This window comes from Patella vulgata, chromosome 7, assembly GCF_932274485.2.
Source record: "Patella vulgata chromosome 7, xgPatVulg1.2, whole genome shotgun sequence".
Taxonomy (NCBI): domain Eukaryota; kingdom Metazoa; phylum Mollusca; class Gastropoda; family Patellidae; genus Patella; species Patella vulgata.
The window spans coordinates 56,984,164-57,004,524 of NC_065885.2; the positions used below are offsets into that span (position 1 = coordinate 56,984,164).

The 20,361-nt window shown below is 35.1% G+C and overlaps 1 protein-coding gene and 1 long non-coding RNA gene across 2 annotated transcripts in view; both read right to left on the reverse strand.

Annotated features, from left to right (window-relative positions):
* LOC126827740 (uncharacterized) overlaps nt 1-18,343 on the reverse strand; it is a 63,472-nt gene extending 45,129 nt beyond the window's left edge. Inside the window, exon 1 of the long non-coding RNA XR_007682857.2 lies at nt 17,303-18,343. This is a non-coding gene — a long non-coding RNA (uncharacterized LOC126827740). The remainder of the gene's footprint in view (nt 1-17,302) is intronic.
* Nucleotides 939-11,711, reverse strand: LOC126827739 (uncharacterized). Its single transcript, XM_050557240.2, has 10 exons — nt 11,063-11,711; nt 7,295-7,372; nt 4,067-4,262; nt 3,758-3,851; nt 3,475-3,566; nt 3,249-3,320; nt 2,780-2,851; nt 2,122-2,351; nt 1,708-1,867; nt 939-1,205 (listed from the first exon to the last, which is right to left on the reverse strand). Exons 3-10 carry the CDS (start codon nt 4,254-4,256, stop codon nt 1,093-1,095), a joined length of 1,023 nt encoding a protein of 340 aa, XP_050413197.1. The 5' UTR covers nt 4,257-4,262; nt 7,295-7,372; nt 11,063-11,711; the 3' UTR covers nt 939-1,092.
* Nucleotides 18,344-20,361: the final 2,018 nt, after the last annotated feature.

The following is a 20,361-nucleotide window of genomic DNA, read 5'->3' on the forward strand; positions in this document are numbered from 1 at the left end:
GACAGGCGACCTTACTCCTTGTCACGTACAACTGGTGATTCGAAACCACGCCAGTTGACTCAATGACAGGCTTCATGATACAGCGTGCATGTGCTAACCATAAATGATACCAACTAGGTCATTTTGGGACTAACATTTGGGTTAATTTTATTTCAATAATTCGCTTGCGCATAGGGGTCTTTAGCAGTGGGAGGAAACCGGAGGACCCAGAGCAAACCCACGAGGTTGGACAGATGGCCCTTCCCCTTGTCACATTCAACCAGGGTTCGAAACCACGCCAGTTGACTCAATGACAGGCTTTGTGATAGAGCGCGCAGGTGCTAACCATTCAGCCATTCAACCCCCCTTATGAAAATGGATGATAAAACATATAACAAAAAAATTCAATAACAAGAATACAAGTACTGTGATGAACAAACCATTACTATATACATGCACAATTTCATTCAAACATACATCGATATCAAAAAGCAAAAAAGGGGAACAATTAGCACTATAAAGGATACCCCCCCCCCCCCCAACCCAAAATTAAACTACGAAAATAAAAAAAATATGAATCCATAATATAAAAAGTACCGTGATGAACAAACCATTACTATATACATGCACAACATAAAATAACAACATCATTACAGAGAAATTTCATTCAAACATACATTGATATCAAAAAGCAAAAAAGGGGAACAATTAGCACTATAAAGGATACCCCCCCCCCCCCCAACCCAAACCCAAAATTAAACTACGAAAATAAAAAAAAATATGAATCCATAATATAAAAAGTACTGTGATGAACAAACCATTACTATATACATGCACAACATAAAATAACAACATCATTACAGAGAAATTTCATTAAAACATACATTGATATCAAAAAGCAAAAAAGGGGAACAATTAGCACTATAAAGGATACCCCCCCCCCCCCCCCCAACCCAAACTTAAACTACGAAAATTAAAAAAAGAGAATCCGGTATATACAAAGTTTTGAAAATTTTCACCTATCCAATATATTAAGACCATCAAACAAGGGAGATAATCAGAGCTAGTGAATAAATTACCAACAAAATACACATGCAGAAAAAAATTATATATTTACAAAATGACCTTTTTCATTCTTTCTGGCGCATAACGAAGCCAATTTTTAATGCATTCATTGATTTCTAAGTCTGTTGCATACCTGGTCATCGGATTTTTTCGTACAGCTCCTGAAAAAAATTTATGAAATAATTTAACACTCTTCCACATAATGGGGGGTGGGGGTGGGTGGCAAGGTTAGCACGTGCATGCTGTATCACAACGCCTGTCATTGAGTCAACTGGCATGGTTTTGAATCCCTAGTTGTACGTGACAAGGAGTAGGGTCGCCTGTCCAACCTTGTGGGTATTCTCCGGTTTCCTCCCACTGCTAAAGACCCAGACGCGCAAGCAAATTATAGCAATAAAATTAAATCATGTTAGTCCCGAAATGACCTAGCTTGTGTCGAGTGGACATTAAATCCCATTTCTCTCTCCCATATTGCACATATTGCACTATCTGTGTTCTGTATGCATCGTTGTGAATTAGAGTACTCAAACTCTACTGAAACACCTACATACTATATTTATCATCTCAGGACCTTTATAAATTTAAAGCCAAGCTGGTATTAATTTTAGCCGCTAGGGTGTCTGTAAGCAGAGAGGGGTGATGATTGTAAAACTAGTTACTTACTTTCAATAATGTCTTTAAAAATCAGTGTAGAAAAAGCTGTTTTGTCCCCCTTTCCCTTCCAATTGTAATGAGTAGCGAGTGTATCGGTAAACAAAACTTTCATTATTCTTTTTGTCACTTCTTTTGCATTTGTACCCCCAATGGTACTCAAATGTAAGATCTGTAAAAACAAAAGTGATATTTTTTTATAGAAATGTTTAAATTTTTCACTGGCAGCAATTGCTTGTAAATTAGAGACTGTAAAGAGGATGACAGTATGAACAAATATCCAAATTCAGGCTAATAGCACTTATGCTTTTACTATCGCATTTATTTATCACTCTCTATTATATTTTGGGTATTGCTTTCATCTAGGTGTATTGAAATTACCGGTAATGTAACTCGTGAAAATTTTAATGAACAAAATAAACTTACCAAACTCTCTTTTGTGCTCTTGTCTTTCAGCGACATCATTACACCATTACATTCTACGATTGTACTCATAGGCAATTTAAGTGATGCTGGGAGTTCTAATTCTGGTCCAGCGACACCAGCAACAATCAAAAGTTGGTTTAATTTTCCAGTTTGCTCCCGTTGGGTTTTCTCCATATCGTCCATCCTTTGGTTTATTTTTTCCAGCATTGTAATTATTTGCAACATGTAAGCTGAAAGAATAAGATAACATTGACAAATTTTCCGGTGCATCCTTACCTACATGTACTTTGCTACGGTTTGTTAATATGACTATTTGTTAAGAAATGAAATGGGATTTAACGTCTTACTTTTCTGCATCGAATGGGCGAATGATGACAGACATGATATACATGTACAATATACAAATTTTGCCCAGTGCTATGGCCTACTATTTTTCTAAATACCAACTGTCAAGGGTTTTCGGGACTTTTATGTCATCCGGACAACTTGATACTTTTTCATACCAGGCACCACCCGTGAAAATCCCTAGGAACTCTCGGTTAACACTGAGAACAAATCCTACACCTGGTTATTGAGCAAGTACCTTACTAACTGAGCCTCTGCCAGCCATATTTACCTTTCACCTAAACAAAAATTGTCATTTCAACACTTCTCTTACCTGGTGCTACTGGTTTGGGTGCTATTGGTCGTTCAGGGGCTGCTAATGGGGTGGAGCTAATTAGGCCAGCACCTGAAATTCAATAGTATTCACACCCTGAATATATAATGTATGCAAAAAAAGGAAATGACTAATTCTACAGTCTACTCTTTCATATAATTAACTCTCGATGTCAACTTATGTGTCAGATTTTCACTGAAATTGAATCCAATCTGCTGCTCAATGCTCATTGGTGATTAAATCCAAATATGGATAATCAAGACTATGTTTTTGTTACCATATCAACTTTAGTAATGATGATCGAGGCTAGGCTTAAAATTCAAAAGCTAATATACATGTATCGGTTCTGAGTGGAACTGAAATTTTCAATTATGTATCTTTCACTTAATTTTTATGTTATGGCTATTGAAGTTTGTAATAATATTAGCTTTCCGTTTCATTATTGATCACTATTGAAGTGTGATATTACCTGTTGTAAATTGTCGTCTAATTTGCTCTACTGACCGCTGAGGTGTAGATGGTGTCACTGGCGAGTTCATGCCTATACAATGCAAGAAACAATAAAACAAATATATAACTGTTTTATAAGCATTAGTTACATGTATTTCTTTTTTAAAAAATTAATAATCCATCCAATTTGCTTCATTTAGAGCATTCACTATCATTTTTACTTATTAGGCATATTAATGTCTTACTTAATCTGGAAGTGTTTATTTTTGGTGGTGATGGGTGTTTTTGGTGCTCATCTTCAGAATCACTGGAGGATTCAATGAACCGAATAGGTTGCCTGAAATAATAAATTTAATAAATTGTAAACAATGAAATCTTCTAGTTCAGTCCACTGCATGAACTATTATCCATGAATAGTCTCAAATGGTTCATAATAAATGTCATAATTTTTAATCAAAAAAGCTTCAACATTTACATTCCTGAAGTAATATGCCTCAAGCATCACATAAATAATATTTTAAAATATACCTTCTTTTCCTCGGCTGGATCTCTTCCACATCTGATTCAACTTGCGAGGTTTCTTCTGCCCTTGCCACTCTTTCTCTTGCTTTGCTGTAGTCACCTACAATAAATATGTAATATATAAATGCTATACAAATTGAACATTGTTACCAGACAAATCTTTTTAAAGAAGAATTTACTTTGATGTATTCTGATTTTTGTGAAGACAAGTCAATAATTCATATCAAATTATGACATTATCTTTGGTTTACTTTTGACATTAACAGCACTCATCCAAGGAAAAATACATGCATATACTGCGCCATAAAGACTTACTGGTCTCTGAGAATTTGCGAACTTTAAGTTTCAGCCAACTTTCATCTGCTTCCACACAGTTGATGACACACTTATTCAATTTACTGGCATTCTTAAATGGTGGCCAAAAACAGAATCCATTTGGCAACACCCAGTCAGCATTTACAACCGCAACTTCATGATCATCAAGGAATTCAACAACTGCATACATTTTAAACTGTAAAATAATACAAGTATAAATTTAATTGCTTAAAATTACAGATTGTAACATGAAGTCTATAATACAGAGGTGACAGCATCTTTTGATGTTGGGGTACCATTATTTCAAATAATGGTATGTGCAATGTGCCAAGCCTACATTATTTATACTAGTTTAGGATAACAAAAATAGGTCATCTCGGAACTACATGTAATATATGGGTCAATTTATTTAAGGGGATTTTACCCGTGGGATTAAACCGGATTACCTGGAGAGAACCCACAAGGTTGGACAGACTACCCTGTCCACCTGGAAATTGAAACCATGTTACTCAATGACAGCCCTTAATCCATGCCCCCCACCCACTCCCACAGAAATCATTAGGTTAAGACTAGAGGATTTGTTTCAGAGTTGCATGTACATGTATCTCGGTTTCCTGAAATCCTTGTGACCTATAGGAATACTTTTTCATTTTCAAATTGAAAATAACAGTTAACAGTATTCATAACAGTTAACAGATTCTTTTCATAGCAAACATAAAGTCGAAAGAACAAATCATGTATAGTTTGCTTAATATAGTTTTACATTTATTACAATCATAGTCTTATATCATGTGTTTGGACTATTTACAGTAATATACATGTATATATAATAATTCATACATATTTTCAAAGTTTTGATGTTAAATTTACAATTACAGTACAATGTACGTGTACATTAGCTTAAAGATGCATTAACATTAAAACTTAAACTGCCTACAACAGGTCTTTTATTTAGATTCAAGAATCAAATATTGAATGAATTATGTACATTATTTACACAACAAGCCAATAATGTAGACCACTGGGTGAATTTTAAGGCCTTGGTTGCCGAGTACATGTACATGTACCATTGCTATGATAATGAACAATCTAGCTACATGTAGATATTTTCAAATGCTCATAGGTTTGCTCAGAATAAAGTAATTTGAATTCAATTTTTCATTAATTATGAACCATTATAGAAGGAACAGACAGCTCTCAATCATACGTTCATATAATGCATCTTTATACATGATTTAGAGGTATAACTACGTACTTCTTTTTAAATGGAAGCATAACATATTTGTTTTTTATTTCATTTAATTTTTTTGATGAAAAATTTGCACATAACTCAGATACAACATAAATACCTATTTTTGAAGAGTTAATGGGATATTCGAAAAAATTACATTGTTGATTAAATTTCTGATAGATCAAAAGTATTTCATCTCCTGAACAAACAATATTTCTAATCAAGCCAATATCACCCCCTATGTTAGCACAATTGTTCGGCTCATTAATTGATAGCATAAAGCCATTTAACTTCACTTCCCGAAAATGATTCTGGACATGCATATTTAATGGTGTGAATCCATTTCGATATTCTTTACGTAGCTGTGGGGGCGATGATTTAGGGGTAGGACTTGTAGCATAGTTTAATTTTTCATCTAGCCTTCGAACAATTTGTTCAAGAACATTTGACGGTTTTCGCACTAATTTTACCAGGCTGCCTAAATAATTTTCAAATGGAAAGGCAGATATGTTATTTAACGAACCATAATTAATAGCATCATCAGGTAAATGTATCAAATTGTGAACATTGTATACAACTAAATCGGATCCATATATGGCAGAAAAATGTTCCACAAACATGACTAATAATTCTTTTATAAGATCATTGTATTCAGTGCACATCGTTTTGTGGAGTAACATATAGATACTGACCGATAAAAGCAAAAAGTTCTTATACATGGCATCAGGTATATTACCGAATAAAACAATAGGACCGGTGTATAGTAAAAATTGGCGAAATTCAGTGGCTTTCCACCTTTTCAGTTCATTCAGGGTTCTTGGATTTCTAGCAAATTCACATGGCACACAGTTTTTAAGTTTTTCTAAAAATTGAGATATTAGATTTATTTTTGTAGCGCTTTGTCTTGTTCTTAACGGTCCTTTTGCCCACAACAACAATAGTCTTTTCATAACACCCAAGCACACCAAATGCATGTAGTCCAATGGAAACTGACTGACCATACCAAATCCTTGATTGGCCAAAGGAGAGGGTCCATGATGGTGATCTTCATCAACCATTTCATTGAAGGCTACGTCAGTTCTTAAAGCTGAATTGACTTCAGGGAAGGTCATCCTTCCATTGGACCACACACCTGACTGTATACAACGCTCACACGAATGGTACCCAGTGTGGGACTTGATATTCTTGATGAGGGATCGAGCAGGGGCATCACAAATAAATGCATTTATCTCAACTCTAAATTGTGATTCATTGGCCAGAATTGAATTGTACTCCTCTAAAAACTCTGACAGAAATTCTAGACTTTTTGGTTTTGTGGTTGAATAAAATAGCCCAATTACAAAGGGGTCAGAGACAAATGGTTTTTGTATCTTTCCTAGAATGGGCCAAAATTGTCCGTTAGTGCTTTTAAATAATGGGACCCCATCAACATTAATTTGGATGCTTATTAGATCTTCCTTCAGACATTCATTCAGTTTTAAATAGGGTTCAAGACCTTTGGCAATACCAAAATGATAATAAGAACCACTTGACACAGAATTGATTAATGGGGATACTTTGTTTGTTGATAATGTTTGAAGTAGTGTTCTTGCATCTTTGGGAAGATTTGGGTATTTTTTCGAAAGAATTTTCAACAAAGAAGAAAGTGCTGAATGTGTAATGTTGTGTTGCATAGCCCAGTTAGCAATTAAATCTTCTATATCAATGTCAGAATCAGTACATGTACTTGTACAAGATGTATTATCACTATCAATTTCATCGCTAAAGTCAGCATTACATGTAAGTTCGTTAGCAAAGTTAGTTTCTCGGAAGTCACGTAATTGGGTATCTTGTACATGCAGGTTTTCATTGGCTGTTGTTTCAGAGTTTAATTCAATTGTGGTTATGTGTCGGTTTACATTCTCATTGAGGCGTCTACGCTTTGTCCAATATGACATCTTGATTCTTTATTGGATTGTATTGATTATTAATGTGTATCATATATCAAATGTACCTACGTCAAGGTGTTTATATTTCCACTTCTTTCTTGAAATAATATTCTCTTTTCGTTCTTCCTCAAAGAGTAATGAAGTGTCCTATAAAAGAAATTGTTCAAATTAAAAAAAGACATGTAACAGTATAATGAAATGAAATGAAGTTTAACAATTTGCTCCTAAACTGAGCTGATGAAGATGGGCATACGCAATACAGTGTGCTATGACAGGACGCTACGTCCTACTCATCGAATTCCAACTGCCAAAGGATTTTTCACGTGCAATACCAATTTGTACACGGGACCTCCATTTTTCGGTCCATCCGAACGACTCGACAGCTGTCATTGTCCTGCATCACTGACAAGGGGATACCACACCAGAAAATCTGGATGAACTTTCTCGGCCAATGCAGGGTTAGTCGCATATGTTTACTTTTTTCGGTAATAAAACATTTATAATACACTAAAATCTGATTAAGAGTAACAAGTCATTAAGTAATATCCGAAAATCATTAGAATTTGTTTGGCTTTCATATATTTTCCCTTCCCACCTGCTTGAAATGGTAGCACATATATCTTCCCTTTCCCCCTGCTTGAAATGGTAGCACGACATTTGTGTATATTTAGTAATACTTCATTGTTTTTCTTTTATCAAATAGTAAACGAGCTTGATTGACCGATCAATGCTAATGTTTTTCGTAAAACAGAATAATTGCAATCAACACACGGCCGCCATTCTCAATGATTGACAACTCACAGTTTTCATCATCCACCAAAGAACAATAATGTTTCTTAGCACATAATACAACATCTGGATTATCGGTTGTCCCGTTTCTAATATTTTCCACAAAAAAACTTGCTTTGTTTAGGCCTGGGGAGGAATGCATGTCAACGTGCCGCTTACAGATGGTTAACAAAGTTTTGTAAAAAGAGAACATGTCGTGTAAATATTTACTTTTGTTTTTGTGTAGGTCATTGTCAAATAAATTCATCAGCATATTATTCTTTTTTAACAAATATATTACTTTACGAGAAACAATGATTATCAAAGAACCGCAAGTGGAAATGTTTTAACGTTTGGTGTAGCATTTTTAATAACCATGTGTTTCATGTTAATAAATATTTTTCTTCATGTTTTGAATTTGCCTATTTCTAATAAAGTCATCAGCAACTTTTCTATATACATGTACATATTACAGATATAAAGAAATAAATCGTTCTTTTCGTAATCATTCAACGTGCTGTATTTGATGACGAGCGGTAATTTTACTTGCATGTTATTTTTTTTAAAATCGTTTTTGGCTTATTATAAATGGATTTGACAGTCCGAGGCGTCACCTATACCCAAGTCCAAATGTCACCTACCCGAGTCTGTAACGTCAAGGCCATATTTTTGGGGGGGTGAAAGGAGTACGGTAACCTAAACGGATGTCAACTGTTTCGGAACCTGGCTGTTTCGTATTTAGTTCATTCGTACCTCACATGACTGTTACTTACTTCACTTCGTAAGTTCGTACCTCAAATTGATTTGTACCTTTTCCCGTGTTGTTGAAATCAGTTAAAAGAAATTGAAATAAAGGTGAAACGATTTGATCAAATCAAACGGCTACGCTAAATTTATAAAATTGCTGCCGAACCAGAATTAGAATATATGCATGAGATTTGTATCTCAAACTGATGAGTTATTTTCCTAAATGCGGTTGAAAGAAATTGAAACATAATTAAACGATTTGAACAAATTAGCTACAATGATTTAATAACAAAAAACGAATTTCCTGCATTGATAATTACATGAATATGAAACATTTAAGTCATATACCACAGTCTGTTAAAATATTAAAAAGAACATTTTTTTTATAAAAATGGCTCCCGAACGAGATTAGCTACAATGATTAAATAACAAAAAGCGAATTGTATGCATTGATAATTCCATGAGTACACATATATCTTTTAACTGTTTTTAACCGCTTAAACAACCACCAATTAATTATTAATAATCACAAATCACAGGTCACTCAACAGAATGGGTTCAATAATTATTATAATTTTTCCGTAATTTGATTGGATTTGTAATAGTCCATTGATGTAAGTCTTACAAATGTAGAACATATTAATGAAGCAATAATGTATAGGTATAGACATATTTCTGTTTAAAAGAAGACAAATGACAATGCCCGGGTTTAAATAACAGAATTACCCCATGATATAATCATATAACCGTACATGTACATGTACGGTCCATGATATATATAACAGATCAAAGACACGCGTACGCCAATCTTCACACCTTATCGAGACTTGCTGCAGTGTTCTATTTTTAGGCTCCAATAACCCAACCATATCATATACATGTAGCACGCAGTTTCAACTTACAATGAGTTCAGTTGATTTAAGGATTATTAAATGAAACAAGCGAAACCGACGATATGGATCTGACTACAGTGACCATTGGCTAGCGCTCAGAAGAGGATCTTTTAGTAATACATTATGCGTCGCATTTTGGAATTCTCAGTCTATTTAATCGTTTAATTATGTTTCGCCTTTATGTCAATTTCTTTCAACTCATTTCAACCACATTTAGGAAAAGAAACTCCTGGTAATTAGTTTGAAGTACCAATCTCGTGCATATTCTAATTGGTTCGGCATATTCAATTTCTTTCAACTGATTTTAAAAACATAGGAAATGGTACGAAGTGGAGTATGAAACGCTCATGTGAGGTTTGTTACTTTAGTAACGTAAATTGTATCGGCTCTGCTCTCTACTACGTTACTGTCAGCTCCTAATGACAACTAGTATGAAAATACGGCTTTTCCCCTATCTCGGTTCTAAGACAATTTTGGAATCCTCACCGTCTATTTTTCACCGTGATTCTTCTTTGGTCGCTAAAAGGAAAAATTTCTTGCAACATCCGACACAAATTTATAAAAATCCAACTCTATTTCCATTCCTAAATTTGGAATATTGGCTGAGCGTTAGTTTGAACATGGCGGCCCAATTCAAATGAAAGTTGTTTATGTTTTTGTATCGCGTAATTCTACATGAAAATAGTCTTGGATTTGTATAAATTTGTGTTGGATGTGACAAGAAATGATTCCTTTTGGCGACCAAAGAAGAATCACAGTGAAAAATAGACGGTAAGGCCAAGGGTTCCAAAATAGCCTTAGAACCGAGATGGGGAAAAGTCTTATTTTCATACTAGTTGTCATTAGGAGCTGACAGTATCGTAGTAGAGAGCAGAGCCGATACAATTTAGGTTACTAAAGTAACTAATTTGAGGTTTGAATGAACTATGAACTAAGCGCGAAACAGGCTGCACCTACCAAACTGTTATTCTACCATGTTTCATGTTAATTCATTGGAAAACAAATTACCACTTTTGGGACCAGATTTCGATTTCGGACCGAATCAAAATTAATAAAAATTCCAATTAAAAAATGTATAAGCCCGATTCTAAAATTTAAATGGTTTTGAAATTCTAATATTTGGGCAATTATTTCTGCCAATTAGTTTCAAAGCAATTGCTTAAATATATAATATATAAATACAAAATCTATAATATGTTTATGTTTACGAATCACAAATTCTACTTGAAAATAGTGTTGGATTGTTATAAATTTGTGTCAGATGTCGTGACAAATGATTCCTTTAACATTTAATTAAAAATAATTGTGAAAGCATCTGAAAATAATGACTTAAAAATTGTCTTAAAACATCGATCCACTAGTTTGGGTAGAACGATGTTTTGATAATTTCACATCGCTGAATTTGTAATCTATATAAGAAGTAACTTACCTTCAAATATAACTCGCTCAACTATAACTGGTATAACTATAATATATCTTGTTCTCCTCTATGTAATCCAAGTAATCTAAGTAATCCAAGTAGCTGTAAATTGTAAATTTTTCTCGCAATCCGCGAATTATATTCAACATGCGCGCCATATTGTTAAAATAACATTCCCAGCATACCCCGTTTCCGGATCAAGAGTTGTGAAAGCTGAGTACAAATAAACCAATGAAAATCAGTTTAATAATGATTGAGTTCAATCAATGTCGACAATATACTCAAACAGACAACACACGTAGACCCGCTAACATTTAAATCTGTCAACAGAAATAACATAATATATCGATGTTGGCGAAATCAACAGTAATCTAATTGTATTGACTAATTTATCTTGACCATGACCTCCCGACCCTTTATCACGTGGTTCACCCTCCAAAATGGCGCTATAATACGTTTTTGATATTGTGATAATGGATAATATCCGACTATGGACTGTACACACTAGAAGATGTTATACTTAGACTATAACTACGTAATATCATATGTATAGTAATTACTATTACATTGCGAATAGGTCCCTACTTCAAATTTATCGGCATTTTTTATTTTTATACTTTTCCGAGTCTTTATATTATATAGGTCAAAGGACAACATATTCGTTCCACTGGACAACTGGTCACTGTACCTTGTGAAGGCTGTTATAACTTATATAAGGACTAAATTAAATATATTTTAAGTGGTTAAAAAACGTTTGTTCTACACAGAACAAACTGTACATGCATATAAGATAAGAAAATAATATCTAAATTTATGTAAATTTGGACCGAAAGGCACGTACATGTAAGGCATATGTACATTGTACATGTTTGAATTATGGACCGCAAATAATAGTTAAAAGCCCCGTATTTCACCAAATATAGCTGATCTTTGCATTATATTTAAAAACAAAAACAAAAACATTGAAACATGGGGAATTTGGAGTACCGGGTATTAAGACTAAAAAAAATCAAGATTATAAAATATTATAAGCTTTGACTACATAATATATTTTGTTTTATTAATTGTAATACAAAATACACTTACAAAAATATGTAGGCCTCTAAATCATTAAAATTCATGCTGCAGTATGATAATTTATATTTGCTTATTGTGGAAGTTAGTCAATTTATTAAATTGATTATAAACTATCCACATTCATGGTAGGCATAGACGTATATACGCTTCCCATAAATTGACATTCAGACTGGGCAAAGAGATTTTTTAAAAAATTATGTAATATTTTGTAAATTATATTAACTTCTAGTTTGGCGCCAGACTACATGAGGCCAAGCAGAGAAATATTCCAGAGTACTGTATATTTCATACATCATACAGTGTGCTATGAGGGAAATTTTGCCTGGGCAGCGGCGCTACGGCCTAGCTACTCTTATATCGAATTCCAACTGCCAAGGGATCTTTTACGTGCAAGCCAATGTGTACACGGGACCTCGGTTTTTCGTTCCATCTGAACGACTAGACAGCTGACCTTGTCAGGCCTTCCGTATATAAGTCGAAGCGGTACATTTGACCAATGTTTGTCAACTCCACGGCAGCAATCTATTATAAAGGGGGGCGGGAGTTGGATGGCCGAAAGGTTGAATGGTTAATTTAGCACGTGCGTGCTTCATCATAAAGTCTGTCATTGAGTCAACTGGCGTGGTTTCGAATCCCCGGTTGTACGTGACAAGGAGTAGATCGCCTGTCCAGCCTCGTGGGTTTTCTCCGGGTCCTCCAGTTTCCTCCCACTGCTAAAGAGATAAAATTAAACCATATGTTAGTCCTGAAATGACCTAGTTTGTGTCGAGTGGACGTTAAACCCGGTTTCTCTCTCTCTATTATTAAGTTACTGGACTGTTATCCTAGTGTAATATAATACTGTGCCGGTGTACTCCCCCCCCCCCCAAAAAAAAAAAATTGGCTCATAAAACAAAATAGGTCTACGAAACAACAATCAGTTTATAAATGTTTAATATTCCAAGTTGTGGTCTTGATTCATTTGATTTTAATACATCCAATAACTTTAAGACAATGCAGACTCCGTATTTATAATCACACGTGTTTATAAAATATGTTACTAAAAATAAAATAAAACAATGCAGTATAGTATGATTGGTTAATTTTACTGAAAACTTAAAGTAGACATCTCGCAAGAAGCGTGAAATTCTGAGAAACGGAAACGTGCCATTTTTATACGCCCACATTTTCATGTGGACGTATATTGTCGTCGCCTCTGTCCGTCCGTGCACAATTGTTTGTGGGTACTCAACAGGTCACAATTCTTATCCGATTTTGACAAAACTTGAAATATGGGTTTATCTCCAAAAAATCTCGGCTGCTTTCGATATTGGCATGTATCGGATCGAAACTTCATGGATTATGGCCCCTGTTTGTACGAAAAATCAGGTTTTTAGTTTGTGGACCCTTTAGAGGTCATAATTTTTATCCGATTTAAAAAACTGTATTATTATATCACCGTTACACCCTAATCACGTTACACCCTAAGGTCGACCGAGTTCGAATTTCGTGAAAATCGGCCCAAAATTGACAGACAAAACTGCCGCCGTTCGTTCTCAAATAGCGTAAAAATAAGGTATATCAAGGTTGTGGACCCTATAGAGGTCACAATTTTTATCCAATTTTGTCGAAACTTGAAATGTAAGTTTATATCCCAAAGATCTTGGTTCCTTTCGATATTCGCGCATATCGGACTGTAACTTCCTGAATTATGGCTCCTGATTGTACAAAAAGTCACGTTTTTAGCTTGTGGACCCTATAGAGGTCATAATTTTTATCCGATTTAAAAAAACGTATTATTATATCACTGTTACACCCTAAGGACGGCTGAGTTCGAATTTCGTGAAAATCGGCCCTAATTTGACAGACAAAATGGCCGCTGTTCGTTCTCAAATAGCGTAAAAATATGGTGTATCAAGGTTGTGGACCCTATAGAGGTCACAATTTTTATAAGCCCACATTTTCATGTGGACGTATATTGTCGTCGCCCCTGTCCGTCCGCCCAGAATTGTTTGTGGACTCTCTACAGGTCACAATTCTGATCCGAATTTGACGAAACTTTAAATATAGGTTAAAATTAGGTTTATCCCCAAAAGATCTCGGCTGCTTTCGGTATTGGCATGTATCGGATCGAAACTTCATGGATTATGGCCCCTGTTTGTACGAAAAATCACCCTATAGAGTTCACAATTTTTATCCGATTTTGTTGAAACCTGAAATGTAAGTTTATCACCCAAAGATCTCGGTTCCTTTTGATATTCGCGCATATCGGACCGTAACTTTCTGAATTATGGCCCTTGATTGTACGAAAAATCATGTTTTTAGCTTGTTGACCCTATAGAGGTGATAATTTTTATCCGATTTAAAAAAACATATTATTATATCATCATTACATCCTAAGGATGGCTGAGTTTGAATTTCATGAAAATCGGCGCAAAACTGACAGACAAAATGGCCGCAGTTCATCCTCAAATAGTGTAAAAATATGGTATATCAAGGTTGTGGACCCTATAGAGGTCGCAATGTTTATCCGATTTTGTTCAAACTTGAAATGTAAGTTTATAACCCAAAGATCTCGGTTCCTTACGATATTCGTGCATATCGGTCCGTAATTTCCTGAATTATGGCCCCTGATTGTACGGAAAATCACGTTTTTAGCTTGTGGACCCTATAGCTGAGGTCATAATTTTTATCTGATTTAAAAAAACGTATTATTATATTACTGTTACACAATTAGGACGGCTGAGTTTGAATTTCGTAGATTGTCTTAGATCTTTGATAATTCTGAACGGATAATCTTGGAACTTGACATATTTATTCCTTATACTTTAGGTATAGCAACTATTTGTTATGGGTCATGCCCAGAACCCCAGGGGTGGTGCCACACCCACTGTTTTTGTCTTTGTAAACACTTTACAGGTTGCATTTATAACAGATTTTGTTCAAGTTGTGTACCAAAATGCTTAAAATTTAGAATTTTGGTAACTTTATTGGATTAATTAATCCTGACGTATGTTTTAAAACTAATTTTAAATTATGGTTCGATAATTAATGATTAAAAACTAACAGTAATTTAATTGTTAGTATCCTGACATTAATCTGACATTCGTTTTACGTTAGATTTATGCTAGAAAACTAATGCTAGATTTACGCTATTACTAACAATAGATGTACATTAGAAAATTAACGGTTAAAATTCTGACATAAAACTAACGTTATATTAACGTTAGAAAATTAACGTTACATTAACGTTAGAAAATTAACGTTACATTAACGTTAGAAAATTAACGTTACATTAACGTTAGAAAACTAACCATAAACTAACGGTCAGAATCCTGACGTAAAATTTACGTTAGATTAACGTTAGAATTATCACCAATATTACATATGTCATAATTATGTCTGGATTTCAACTATTGATCAATTGTTATAATTTATGCACATTGGTATGGCGATTTAATTTACAAATATTAGAAGCGAAAAAATTGGTTAGAAAACCGTCATAAAATTTACGTTAGATTTACGTCATTTTCTGACGTAAAAGTAACCATAACCATTCTGACGTAAAAGTAACGTAAATTTAACAGTAAAATTTTACCGTTATTGGACGCTAACCTAAATCTGACCAAAATGACGTAAATATAACGTAAATCTAACCATCAATGTTAAGTGGGTATTGCATACGAATATAGTTGCCACGTGTTCTTGTTATGTGTCTGTCATTTTAAACATCTGTTGTCTATGTGTAATTCAATATTTTGTTATTGATATAATTGTGTTAATACTTCTCTTGCATATCTGTTTCTATATATCGTATTGTAACCTTAGTCTATATCGTATTGTAACAACAGTCTGTTGTGAAATGGGAGCCATGGTGGCTCAGTGCCTAGGGTGTTGGTCCGCTAATAAGGAGGTCACGTCTTCTATCCCTGTGTTGGCCGAGAAAGTTCATCGAGATTTTCTAGCGTGGTCCCCCGTGATGTAGGACGGAGGGCCTGACATTGGATAGACATTGGCGTGCACGTAAAAGAACCCTCGACAGTCGGAATTCGAAATAAGAGTATGACATAGCGCCGCTGTCCGGGCAAAATTTCACTCATAGCACACTGCATGACATATGCCCGTTTTCATTATCCCGGTTGGAGCACAACAGGACGTTAACCCCCATTTTTGAAACGTATGGTCATTGTGTAATGAAATACATGGAGCTTCATACCCTTCTTCACAAACCGGGATAACAAAGCCGGGCATATGCCATGTACATTCTGAACATCTGAGACACGCTACCTGCGGAGAAGTATCTCAGACACAGTCAGTAGCCATGATATCCATATCACGTAATCTACACATCACAGATCATGATATTGGCGTCAATGGGTCAAGAGGTCAACATTGTAAACAATAGGTTTATCTTCAGCATTGTGTCCGTTGCACCCATAAAGACTATATAATTCGTACAGTCCCAACATGTTCTCTCTTCTTCCAATGATTTTTCACAAAAATAACATCTACAACTCATAGAATTGACGTTGTCTTCAATGACAGCGTCTGCGAGGGTTGTTCATAGAGGCTGTCATATTGCACTATTTTGTGCGTCGGTCGGGTCTATTTCAGATATACACAATCAATTCTGTTGATGTTTTTAGCGTTGGTATTGACTAATAGTTAATGTGTTTCAGTTCTAAAACAAATATTTTAAACTTTAACGCAAATTTAGAAAATAGCCAAATTCTGGCTGGAATTACTGAGCAAAATGGCCATTCACTGTATACGTGCGAAAAAAAAGCTAGCCACCAATTAATTTTCGTACGTTAGTTACGTACGATGCCATGTACTGTGATCAGGGTAATTTGGCGTGGACTGTGGCGTTTCCGCCTACTCAGACAGTCAATGGTTATTTTACGTGTAAGTCAACGTGTACACCACACCCCGATTTTTTGTCCCATCTGAATGACGAGATGCCGTGCCTTACCAGGCACTCTCTATTCTGCATCATTGACATCGCTATTGTCTCTTTACCCGTTTGTGAACAGTGGTTTAATAAAACGTACCTTGAGCTATCGTCGTTAGAGCTGAAATTCGCTATAATTCCCAGACTACAGCACTGCGACAGCTGCATACAAAGTAAAATAAAATCGCTAGAATTGTAATTAGTTTGCCGCCTCATCTTCTAAAAATAATTAAAATTCTTACCCTATAAAAGTGATAATTCCCACTTGTGATATGTCTTCTCTCATCGTAGACCAGGATTTCTCCAGAATCTGTTTCTGTGCGGCTGTTATTGAGGGAGGTCCCTGCTTTAGTCTCTTTGCTATTTTCGAGCCTTTCAATCTCGCTTTTAATTTACCTTGCTTAGCACCCATTTTTCCTTTTCTTAAATTATACGTCTCTTTTAAAGCTAGGAATCTAAACAAAAGTTCTCTAGTGTTATCCTATTATTCTGGTAAATTCTTCCTTCATGAAATTATGCGCAAAATAACACGATTTATGAGCATTCTCTATTCATGAACGCTCGCGGATTTTTGACTTCAGTCCAACGACGAAATTTAATTGAGTGTAAATTACAGCAAAAAAATGTCGAAGCACGAACAATAACACATGCTATCTGGGTAAATTCACGTCAACTACTCTTATTATGTTTTCTATCTGAGCAGCAGCCCACTAATCCTATAAATATCCTTTATCGCTTCATTTGTTAAGTCGAGTCAATTCAAGATACACAATTATAACACATTGCTCATAATTACCTTTAGCCAATAAAAGATTCTCTCTTAACAGTCTTTGCAATCGATTGATTTTGTTCCAAAGATGAACACTCGCTATGTTTAATCCGCTGGAAACGGTTTAAACACTACAGCAGCAAACAGCGTGATTCAATATGAACACGCTATTTTAAAAACACCCTGATAAAAGTTTTACACTATACACTTAGTCTCAACGATCTGTTATTAATATCAACTATGATAAGTTCGCAATCGATCAATAGGTGTTAATATTCACTTTAAGTGATAAAAGTTTGAGTTTAAAAACAATGCGCTAAGTTCGAACGATCTGTTGTTATGTTTCCAATCGACTGATAGCTGTAAATATCCACACTATTAGAAAATCACGACCGTTTTATGCTCGACATTCGCGCATACTAGTGTACACATCCACTATGAATTGTTTGAATTCTGAAGACGAACACGTCATGTGCAGAAATATCGGAATATCACAAGCCCCCTGTGTAGTAGAATACTGTTAGTTGTTCCACTCTGACTTCTACATCAATGATAGTGGGAACCTGTCTGTCAGTCAATTGATCTACATATAATCATTATAACTGGAAGATTGAGAATATTCCATTCTGTCGATTTATAAATCCTGTACTCACGAAAAAGTATCTGGAAAAATGTAAAATGAAAAGATTTGAGTTTTATTGGGGGGGGGGGGGGGGTATATATACACTATTAAAAACGTCCATGTTAATTTACATAAATTGTTCTCATAATACACAACATATACACGTATAACGTACGTGAACAGAATTGAAAAGGTTATTGGCGTGCTACTTTTCTGCATAAATCATTCGAATAACATAGAACAAATATAACCCAAGATCCGGAACTGAAATGAAATGGGGTTTAAGGTCCTACTTTTTTGCACCAACCGGGATAATGAGGACAGACATATGACATGCAATGTGCTATGCAGGAAATTTTGCCTGGACAGCGGTGTTTCCGCCTAAACCCTTTCTCGAATTCCAACTGTCAAGGGTTCTTGTTTATGCCCAACGTCATATATTTCTGTTGTCTTATCCAATCTTCTAGAAAAGATTCCTAGCCAGGGTTACTGACAGTGACAAAAGAAAAATATGATAAAAGGGTTCCTTAAAGTCCCCATACTGCCCGGCGGCCAAAAATCGTGTTCTTTATTTAAATAGCAATAAAAACTAAACATGGGTTAGATGATAACTTAATACATCGACGGACGATCTTATGACTAGAGACAAACGTGATGACTGCATGAAATCAATATAAAATAGATGGCCATAACTTCCGTTAAATTTTAGGACCAATATTTTTTTTATAATAAGAATATTTAAGACTGGCCTCCTCAATAAATCAGCTTAACACGCGCACTACAAACGGTTCATTTAATTATTTTTATGGGGAAACTATGACACAAGCTAGGCCATTTCGGGACCCCCGCCCCCTACCATCATCCACATGCGTAGTTACCGACTCGGGCGAGGTCAAAATTGTCAATCTAGCTGTGCGTGTCCTACCGGCACACACATTGGCGTACCAGTAACAGAACCCTTAACTTTGACAATGTAGGCCGGAATATCGCTGTCCCGGGCAACTTCTCCTGCCTTGATTTTTCTTATCCAATAATATTAAAGAAGAATAACTTTATGTTGCCATGGTAAAATATCAACACGACAGTAAACCCGATTTTATTTCATGCATTTTTTTTTTCACTCTTTCTGTCTTCACCAAGAGTAAATGTTATTGATAGATACATTAACATAAATGTACATATCTGTATTTTTTTACGTTCAATGCTTTGACCCAGTGAGAGTATTTATGTATAACACATTTTCAGTAACTATGGATACGATGGGAACGAGACATGTTCTTCCATCGGGGAAGTAAGAGGATGAAACACAAAAAATTCAGACTGTCACATCTTTTAGAATTTTATATCAAGTGCATTAGAAACGTATACAACGTATACATTGAAATAAAACTCCGCGATATTTACAGCTTACAGAACCAAACGCGATCTCTATAGATACTCCCAAATACGCTCGGCCAAACGTGGCCATTTTCTGGATTTTGTTACTAATATCGAGTGACATCTAATGTTCATTTTATTTTATTGAACAGAATCTTTACTACCAAAACTGTCCGTAATGGCTGAATTTCTCATTTGATCTAAACGCATCAAGGACATTTTTATGACACTAAAATTGTTTATTTTCTACATCTGAAAAGACATTATTCTGACCCAAAAACTTTAAACGTACCGAAATACTTTTAACAAAATGGCGCCCTTTACGGTGGGAGGAAACCGGGGAGCTTGGCGAAAATCCACGTGATTAAACAGATAACCCTTCTCCTTGTCACAAACAAATATATAGACTCAAAATCCCAACTACTTCAATTACTGAACCCTATAAAACATGAGTCATCTCGAGTTAACGACTTTATTTTATATTATTGAGGGTAATGAAATATAATTTAGTTAAGTTCAGCGTTATTTAAACG

What these genes read in the sequence shown, in the direction of transcription:
- LOC126827739 (XM_050557240.2), bottom strand. Translation starts at nt 4,256, where the DNA reads ATGTATGCAGTTGTTGAATTCCTTGATGATCATGAAGTTGCGGTTGTA. An exon ending in TCGCAAATTCTCAGAGACCA is followed by an intron (nt 3,852 to 4,066) that starts GTAAGTCTTTAT and finishes TATTTATTGTAG; the next exon opens with GTGACTACAGCAAAGCAAGA. An exon ending in AGAGCACAAAAGAGAGTTTG is followed by an intron (nt 1,868 to 2,121) that starts GTAAGTTTATTT and finishes TTGTTTTTACAG; the next exon opens with ATCTTACATTTGAGTACCAT.